We start from the raw sequence: 10,507 nt of genomic DNA on the forward strand, positions 1-10,507 counted from the left end.
CATTTCAATTTCGCAAAGAGTTGTCTTCTCTACAACAAGGCAATCTCTCTGTTACATCTTACTTTACTAAGTTCAAGACACTTGTTGCTGAAATTGATAATCTAGCACCTATTCCGAAATGTACCTGTGTAACAACCAACTGTTCATGTCAGAGTGCTCAGAAATTGAATCAGTATGAAGAAATACTGAAACTAAGTCAGTTTCTTATGGGACTGAGTGATGCATTTACTGCAATTAGGGGACAGTTGCTTCTAATGAAACCAATACCATCACTCAATCAGGCATTCTCCTTGCTTCTTCAAGAAGAATCTCAAAGAGATTTTGCTTCTATCTCTAATACTCCTGTGACAGAAAACATGGCAATGAATGTGAAATTTAACCCCAATTTCAGAACTAAAGGGATAAACAATGTTGGTCAAAGGAAAACAGGTGATTCTGCTTTTACTTGTGATTACTGTCAAATGACAGGACACTCTAGAGACAAATGCTTCTGTCTTCATGGCTATCCAGAGTGGCACAAAATGTATGGCAAACCTAAGCCTAAACCAAGAAAGCAAAATGCAGGAAACAAATCTGTAGCTGTTGCTCATGTGAATCTTAATGAAGACAAAACTGATACTTCTCACAAAGAACACAACTCAAATGCTACTCTCAATGCCTTCTCTGATACTCAATGCCAGCAACTTGCTAAAATGATTCAAGAATCAATCAAGCAATCTCAATGCCAGACACCTGGTTCCTCAAATGCTCATATGTCTGGTATGATCTTCTCATCTGCAGTATTTTCTACAACAGTTAGTGCTAATACTACTGGTATGAGTAATCCTCTAGCTGCATATGACTGGATAATAGACTCAGGAGCTACTAATCACATAACATTTGACTACACAGTCTTGAGTAATTCTAAATCTGTGAAATCAGTATTGCACTTGCCACATAATACAACTGTTCCTATCACTCACATAGGAAATGTTCAGCTGACCTCTTCTTTCACTCTTTTTGAAGTCCTATGTGTGCCTTCCTTTCATTGCAATCTCATTTCAACATCACAACTCACAAAACATCTATCATGTTATGTTATTTTTACTGAACAGACATGTATTTTGCAGGACCTTATCTTGAAGAGGGAGAAAGAGATTGGTAACTTGCAAGATGGTCTATACAAATTACAACTCCCTGATCTCTTTCAAGCCTCAACTTCATCTGCTTTAGTCTCATCAGATCATTCTCAAACTTGTAATTCTTTTGCTCATAGTGCTTGTACTTCCAATTCTAATTCTGTCAATTTGTGGCACAATAGGTCAGGACATCCTTCTGTTGATGTCTTAACTAAACTTCCTGATGTACATGTAAAACACTGTGATTTTTCTTCATGTGATATCTGTCATTTTTCAAAACAACACATGCTATCTTTTGATTCCAGTAATTCCTATAGTAGCAATGTGTTTGATATGATCCATATTGATGTATGGGTACCTTACAAACAGGTTACTCATAATAAATGTTCATATTTTTTAACCATAGTGGATGATCATTCCAGAGCTACCTGGATATTCTTATTTCAGCATAAAACTCAAGTTCCAAATCTGATCAAAAATTTTCTTGAGTATGCAAAGAATCAATTCACTTCTGTTAAAATCCTCAGGTCTGATAATGGTACTGAGTTTACCAATCATGCTGTTACTGAACTTCTTCAGTCTCAAGGTATCATTCACCAAATGAGTTGTGCTCATACACCTCAGCAAAATGGGAGGGTTGAAAGAAAACATCAACAACTCCTTAACATTGCTAGAGCCCTTAAGTTTCAATCCCATCTTCCTAATTCATTCTGGGGAGATTTTATTTTGACCGCTGCTCATATTATCAACCTATTACCTGTCAAATTACTTCAATATAAAACACCTTTTGAATTACTATATAAAAAATTGCCAGATTATGATCATCTTAAGGTGTTTGGTTGTCTTTGCTATGCAACAAATGTTACTGACACTGACAAACTAAGTCCTAGAGCTATTAAAGGTATTTTCTTAGGATACCCTTATGCCAAAAAGGGTTACAGAATTCTTGATTTATCAACTAAGAAATGCTTTATATCCAGAGATGTCAGATTTGTTGAAACAGTGTTTCCTTTTTTAAATAAATCTCATGCTTCTACTCCTTTATTCACTATCTGTGAAAGTACTCTTGAGGATATTAATCCTGTTGATGTTAATACTGAGCAATCATTCATTGATTCACCTGCTGGTCATACCTTAGAATCTCAAGTATTAGACTCTCCATCTCAAGTGTTAGACTCTGATAATACTGAACCTCAAGTTCTTGCTAGACCAGTAAGGAATAAAACTGTTCCATCAAAATTCAAGGATTATGTTGGTTTACCATCTGCTACAGCGTGCTCCACCTATTCTGCGTCTCCTTGTCTTTATCCTCTCCATCAGTACATATCTTATGAGAATATATCTTCTTCATACAAAGCTTATGTAACCTAGACATCTCAGATTCAAGTGCCTTATTCTTTTAAGCAAGCTATTATAGATCCTAACTGGTGTGTTGCAATGGAAACTGAAATTCAAGCTTTGGAATCAAATCAAACTTGGGAGTTGGTTACTTTACCATCAAATCAACATGTCATTGACTGCAAATGGTTGTTTAAAGTAAAATATAATCCAGATGGTTCAGTAGAAAGATACAAGGCTAGGTTAGTAGCCAAATGATTCACTCAAGAATTTGGATTTGATTATTTTGATACCTTTGCACATGTTGCAAAGATGGTCACTGTGAGAGTGTTCTTGGCTGTTGCTGCTAAAAAGGCCTGGAATGTCACTCAAATGGATGTTACTAATGCATTTCTCCATGGATATCTAAATGAAACAGTATATATGAAACTACCTCTTGGATACAGAGTTCTATCTACAACACATCAATCTGTTTCATCTCAGTTTGTGTGCAAATTAAGGAAATCACTATATGGCTTAAAACAGGCTCCTAGGTGTTGGTATCTGAAACTTTCTACAGCTTTACAGAGTTATGGATTTAAACAGTCTCAAAGTGATAACAACTTATTCACCTTCACTAGTAATTCCATATTCATGGCTGTATTAATCTATGTTGATGATATATTGGTTACTGGCTCATCTACTGAACATATTAATGCTATGAAAGCATTTCTCAAGACCAAATTCAAGATCAAGGACTTGGGTACTCTCAGGTATTTCTTAGGCATTGAAGTTGCCAGGTCAACCACTGGCTTTTATCTCAACCAACGCAAATATGCTCTTGATCTTATCAAGGAAACTGGCTTATCTGGAGCTAAACCTTCTGTTATTCCAATTGAGCAAAACCACAAACTTATTGACAACTCATCTGTTTTCCTATCTGATACTGATACTGCAATGTATAGAAGATTAGTGGGTCGTTTGATCTATCTTACCATCACTCGACCTGACTTATCATATGCAGTCCATGTACTGTCTCAGTTCCTTTCAAAACCTCGTTCGGATCATTTGCAAGCTGTTTATCGAGTACTTAGATATCTAAAACAGGCACCTGGACAAGGATTGCTCATTTCTGCCACTGGAAATTTACAGATAACAGCATATACTGACTCTGACTGGGCTGGTTGTCCAGAGTCCAGACAATCACTTACTGGTTTCTGCATCACCATTGGATCTTCTCTTGTTTCTTGGCGTAGCAAAAAGCAGCCAACTGTATCTCGTTCGTCTGCTGAGGCAGAATACAGGGCCATGGCAGATACGTGCTGTGAAATAACTTGGCTCCTGGCTTTACTTAATGACTTTCAGCTAAATCATACTATGTCAGCTTCTCTTTATTGTGACAACAAGTCAGCATTGTATATAGCATCTAATCCAGTATTTCACGAACGAACTAAGCACATCGAAATCGACTGTCACTTGGTTCATGAAAAACTCAAAAAGGGAATTATTCAGATGTTGCACTTGGCCTCAGGACAGCAGCCTGCTGATATGTTCACCAAGGCAACAAGTGCTGCTGTTATCAAGTTTTTTCTTTCCAAGTTGAATGTCTGCAACTTGTTTCAGAATCATTCAACTTGAGGGGGGATATTAGACTATTAAATATTGAAATATAGAAATAGAGAAATGGGGGGAAAGTTAGTTAGAAATGTAGTATCACTCTTGTATGGCTCCAAGCCTATATAACTCTTTTCTTGTAATAGAATCATTTTAAGAGATGTAGATTTACAATTCAGTTACAATGTTCTCTCTCTCTCATTCTTTTTCTCTCTCTCTCACTATCTCTTGCTCAATCTCTGAAACTGCATTATATTTGACAATATTATTTTATTTATAATTTATCTTAGGCTGTTTTTACCCTATTACATGATTTTGATTAAAGTGTCGTGGAAAATAGCTGAACTCAGAAAATCGAAGATTAACTAACTTAGAATTAAAAGGGTATAACCAAATTGATCAATTACTCGAATTTTAAATATATAATCACGTATATTTGAATTGCCGCCCTACCTTCACTTAACCCTAACCGCCCAATCTTCTTTTCCACTATTTCTACCCATCTCTATCTCGATATTCATCTTCATCTCCACCTTCTGTTTACTTTTCTTCAATAAAATCAAGATTTGTTTCACAAAACTCGAAAAATCCATTACAATTCTTCACTTTGGGTTTCAGATCTATTAAGGTAAGAGTTTGGATTTTATAATAAAATTCAGTTTTTGGATTCAAAATTTTTGTTCTAACAACATATTACAATTTGGTGTTATTCCGAGATTTTTGAATTTTGGGTTATTTTCGTATTGTTTTGTTTAAGTTATTATTTGTGTGTTTGATTGTCTCGCTTTGTGCGATGTGGTGGTAATGTTGAAAATGAATTTGATGGTGTATTGGGAGATCTGGATATCTAGCATCAACAACACTTTCGGCAGGTCTATAGCTGGTGTCCGACAGATAGACAGTTGGGGTGCGATTAGAACGGTGGTTAAAATCACATGTGCTCACCTCTCACAAAAAATATTTGTTCAAAACATGAGGTTTCTAAACTCAGTTGTTGCAACCGAGTCCTCCGAACATTGGACTATTAATCGAATTAATGTGAGAGCCAATTATGAAGCTACTGTTTTCAGGGGAGATGCATACTGGATTGTCCGAGAAACTATTACCTTCATTTTTAATTTTCAGAATATTTGTATTCAGTTTGTTAAGTAATCCGGAAATAAAAAGGCTAATTATTTAACTCTATTTATTTTTCAACCTGGTTGCATGAACAGTTAAGGGTTTGTCCCGATTGAGTCTCTTTCGAGTTATTAATGAAATCTGCTTTTAATTTGGGAAAAAAAATATGAAGCGATAGGCATCCGGGGGCCTCTCTGTTGGGTTAAGAATAGAAGAAGTCAGAGGTTGTAGTAGAAACAGGTTGTTTGTAAGTTGTGCAGCTCATTCGAAGTTCTTAATTCGGTCTTTCTTACTTGGGGAAAATAATTGATGAATGTAAAGATCTCCCGAATGATTTCAAGTCTCAAAATATAATGTAACGGTTTATTAAACATCATGTGAATGGTATAACTCACTATTTAGTGAGATACAATCATTCAGTAACTGAGCGTCATTGAAGAGTGAAAAAATATTTACCCTGATTTTTCTTCAATATCATATAAAAATTTGATTTACTAGTAAAATTTATTTTTCCGTGGCAAAAAAAAATGATAATAAAAAGGTTCAATTAAATTTATCGGAGTTGGCGTGTTACACTGAGATGCAAAGCCGCGTGTGTGGGCTCACAATATTACGTGGCAGTAACATGTCAGGTCGTGGGCCACGACACGCAGATGGGGCCGATATGTGGCACACACGTAGGAGTAGTGCTGATCAGTCAATTTAAAATTCGACCAAAAAAATAGCGATCGGGATAATTCGACCGTCTTGATTTCTGAATAATTGTGACCTTATAACGAACTGTTTGATGGTCAATTAAGGCCCTGTTTCTTATAACGCTAAGTTGCATGGATATCATATTGACAAACATTTTTATTTTGGTAGATAAATTGACAAGCATATATAGTAATCAAATACATGATATAGCTAGGTAGGTGGAGGTGGTACTGAACTGTATATATGTTTGTGATAGCTTATAGTATTTGCATATTCATCTTCTATATCCAAAATCTCTCGTTGATTTATACTTCATTTATTGCAAAAAATTGATATGCTAGCTGCAACTAGAGATGGCCACTTGTGCGGGTTTGAACAGCCCACTCGGGACCGGCTCGTACGGAAGCCTGATTTTATTCGGCCCGAATCGGGCCGGTTCAAACCCGCACAGCTCGTTAAAATAGGAGTGCCGGTTACGAATTAGGAAGTTGAAATTCGGACTCGGACCGGCCCGCACATGAACCGCACGCCAAGTGGAACTGCACGGACCGGCCCGCACAACCCACCTGGCTCGCGGGTTTCATATCACTTACTAGTTTGCTGTATCTTTTTATTCCTTCATATTGTTAAGATATATTAATGTGAAAATTAATATTTTATTTTTGAAGTCAAACATGCATCTACATGGGAGCATATAGATACTTTCATTATATTGTAACAATTAAATTAGGAATTAAGTAATTTAGTTAATAAAAAATGAAAGTTACTAAGAATTAAAAATGTATTTAAAATGAAAGTAATTTGGTAAAAAATAATTAAACAAATATTTGTAATAAATAATTAAAATTGTAGCCAAAAATCGAAAAACAATCAAGCAGCTCGTTAAACCCGTGCGACTCGGCCCGCACGGCTCGCACAAGCCCGTGAGCTCGCGAGTCACAGTGCCGAATACGGTTTCTTTTTTTCATATCTGAACCCGGCTCGGCCAGGCCCGATTCTCCAGCGTGCCGGTTCAGTGTCCAAAATTAACGTGCTCGACCCGTAGTCAGCCCGGCCCGGACCGCACGAATGGCCACCACTAGCTGCAACTCATTATTGCACCAAGGTATCATTGAAACATTGAAATAAGGAACCTGGCCAACGAGCTTATGTGAGGCCTGTCAATGGAGCGAAAATCCGATCCAACCCGATCCGATCCGAGGCCATTTTAGTGGATATGGATCGACCTATTAAAAATCCGATCCGAGATCCGATGCGATAAGAAAAATCCGATTATAAATGGAGCGGATATGGATTTAGGTCGATCCGATCCTTTAATAACCCGATCCGGTTTATATATATATAAATATAATTTAATAAAAATATTTTTTAATAATTCTAATTTTAAACGTCTTATTCTCGAGTGAATTCCCATTCTCTATATTTCGTTCGGTTCAGTCTCTATAGTCTAGTCCATTTCTATAACCCTGGTTCTTTTACTTTTTAAAGCCGCATAACCCAAGTCTCAATTCATATAACACTTTTATTTCCAAGTCAAGTCCCGTTATCCTTGAGTCAAGTCCCATTATCCTCGAGTCAAGTCCCATTATCTATATTTAATTCGGTTCGATCTCTATAATCTAGTCCATTTCTGTAACCCTAATTCTTTTACCTTTTAGAGTCGCATAACCCAACTCTCAATTCATATAACACTTTCATTTTGTAACATCAATTTTTTTCATTGTTAGAATTAAAATATTGTACAACGTAATGGTATGTTTGTTTCAAAAAGCGAATTTTAGTTCGTAATTTATCTTTGGACTTCGTTATATTCTACTTGTATTTTAATATTTTTCGAAATTGTCAATTTCAAAAAGATTTTGTAATAATTGAAGTTAAAAAAATAAATATACATAAATGGAGCGAATATCCGATCCGAAATCTGTGATCCGAACGGATACGGATATGGATCGGCCTATAAAAAATCCGGAGTCGATCCGATCTGAATCCGAATCCGAAAAAATAAATGGATATGGATATGGATTTAGGCCGATCCGATACAAACCCGATCCATTGACAGGCCTAACTAAAAATATATATTTTTTGTAATATTTTTCATTAAATGAATATGTAGAATAACTTTAATGATTAGTCCAGTAGGATCAATACCAAATCTCACTGATACAAAAATAATTGCCACTAATGATTGTTAAAAAAGAATTACTATTATTGCAATAATAACATGCAGAATATTTATGATATGTATGCATCTGATATTCGAACATAAATATATTGAACCGGCCGGAGAGGTCACCCTGATCACATCCAAATCTCTCTCTCTCTCTCTCTCTCTCCCCCCCTCTCCCTCTGTGTCCATCTCTCTCTAGCTCTCTCTCTCTCTCTTCCATGCATTGTCCTGACAAAAAAAACTCTTTCATGCATGTTCAGCAGCTCTATATAAACACTTCTACCACCTCTTCATCCAACAATTAATCTCAACTACAATCTCTTCTCTTACAATCAAACACAAAAACTTCTTCAACTCTCAACTCTCAACTCTCAAAACTTCAAACTTCTTTCTAAACCCTTCAAAAAAATCAATATCTTCAAACTTCTACTACATAACATTTACCCAAACCAAGACAAAAAAATGTTTAGTTTTTCTGATCAAAACAACATGTTTGCACGTCGATGCGTGTGGGTTAACGGTCCAGTTATCGTCGGAGCAGGACCATCAGGCCTAGCTGTAGGAGCATGCCTTAAAGAACAAGGCATTCCTTGTGTAGTTCTCGAAAGAGCCGATTGCATAGCTTCTTTATGGCAAAAAAGAACTTATGATCGTCTCAAACTTCACCTTCCTAAACAATTTTGCCAACTTCCAAAACTACCATTTCCTCAGCATTTCCCCGAATACCCCACAAAAAAACAGTTCATAGATTATCTCGAATCTTATGCTAGTCATTTTGGCATTAAACCGCAGTTTAATGAGTCCGTGGAGTCTGCCAAGTACGATGAGGCATGTCGATTGTGGCGTATTAAGACTGTTTCATTACAAGGCTCTGTTAGGTCTGAAATTGAGTACATTTGTCAGTGGATTGTGGTGGCTACAGGAGAAAATGCAGAGCGTGTGGTGCCCGAAATCGATGGATTAGGGGATTTTTACGGAGAAATTATTCATGCTTGTGAGTACAAATCTGGTGAAAAATATAGTGGGAAAAAAGTTCTTGTTGTGGGATGTGGAAATTCTGGTATGGAAGTTTCACTTGATCTTGTTAATCACAATGCTAAACCATCAATGGTGTCACGTAGCTCGGTAAGTCGAATGCAAATATTTAGATAATTAAATTTAAATTATCATGTACTGAGGAATTTTGGATTCTGATGTTTTTTGAATGTAATGTTCAGGTTCATGTGTTGCCTAGAGAAATCTTTGGAAAATCGACATTTGAATTGGCAATGATGATGATGAAATGGCTCCCAGTATGGATAGTTGATAAGATTTTGCTACTATTGACATGGTTTATTCTTGGCAATACTGAGAGTTATGGTTTAAAAAGGCCTTCTATTGGTCCATTGGAGCTGAAGAACACTTATGGAAAGACTCCTGTTCTTGATGTTGGAGCACTGGAGAAGATCCGATCCGGCGATATCGAAGTGGTTCCTGGAATCAAGAAGTTCTCAAAGAACATGGTAGAGCTTGTTAATGGTGAAGAACTAGCCATTGATTCAGTTGTTTTGGCTACTGGATACTGCAGCAATGTTCCCTCTTGGCTAAAGGTGAGAAGATTTTACCTTTCACAGTAAAAACCCGAGAAACTAGTACCAATAAAAAAGAACTTTCTATGCGAGGAACTTTTTAGTAAGTTCTGGTGCCTGACAAATGACTGTTACGTTTTTATATAATACGGTTATATTGAGACATGTTGACTTATGTAAGGAACTTTTTAGTAAGTTCGGGTACTGACAAATGTATGTTGCGTTTTTACGTGATATGATTATGTTGTGACATGATGACTAATGTATTGTGAATTGATTATGTACAGGAAGCTGAGTTTTTCTCCAAAGCTGGATACCCCAAGACACCATTCCCAAATGGATGGAAGGGAAACACTGGACTTTATGCTGTAGGCTTCACAAAGAGAGGATTATCTGGTGCATCCTCAGATGCCATGAAGATTGCACAAGATATTTCTAAAGTTTGGAAGGAGGATTTGAAGCAGAAAAAACAGAAGGTCCCTACACATAGAAGATGCATTTCAACCTTCTAAGTACCGGACTCAGAAACATTTACTTTTTAGTAATTTTCTTATAATCAAATACACTCAACCTCGTAAAAAAAGCCAGGGAGATATACTTGTCATACATACACATAAATATAATATACACAGATACACATATACACATATTCACATATACAATTATTTTGTTTTTTTATTTGTTGTGATTAAATCTAGTGAAGAGTGACATGCAAGTAGCATGTAACAAACATACAAGAAAGAACAGATAGCATACATACAAGCCCTCTCCAAAAAGCCTGAAGTATTTAAGATTTTTGGGCATTTTGTAAATAGAGGAAGATGAGGCTTTTCTTTTTTCTTTTTTGTAGTATACAAAAGTTTATACAGTTTGTAAAATCATACAGTGATGAATATAATGAAAATTTT

At 36.2% G+C, this 10,507-nt stretch overlaps 1 protein-coding gene across 1 annotated transcript; it reads left to right on the forward strand.

Moving 5' to 3' along the window:
- Positions 1-8,493: 8,493 nt before the first annotated feature.
- LOC141672868 (putative indole-3-pyruvate monooxygenase YUCCA8) lies at positions 8,494-10,111 on the forward strand. The gene is made up of 3 exons (XM_074479556.1): positions 8,494-9,156; positions 9,249-9,620; positions 9,887-10,111. Exons 1-3 carry the CDS (start codon positions 8,494-8,496, stop codon positions 10,109-10,111), a joined length of 1,260 nt encoding a protein of 419 aa, XP_074335657.1.
- The last annotated feature ends 396 nt before the right edge of the window (positions 10,112-10,507 follow it).

This window comes from Apium graveolens, chromosome 7 (genome assembly GCF_009905375.1).
Source record: "Apium graveolens cultivar Ventura chromosome 7, ASM990537v1, whole genome shotgun sequence".
NCBI classification, from domain to species: domain Eukaryota; kingdom Viridiplantae; phylum Streptophyta; class Magnoliopsida; order Apiales; family Apiaceae; genus Apium; species Apium graveolens.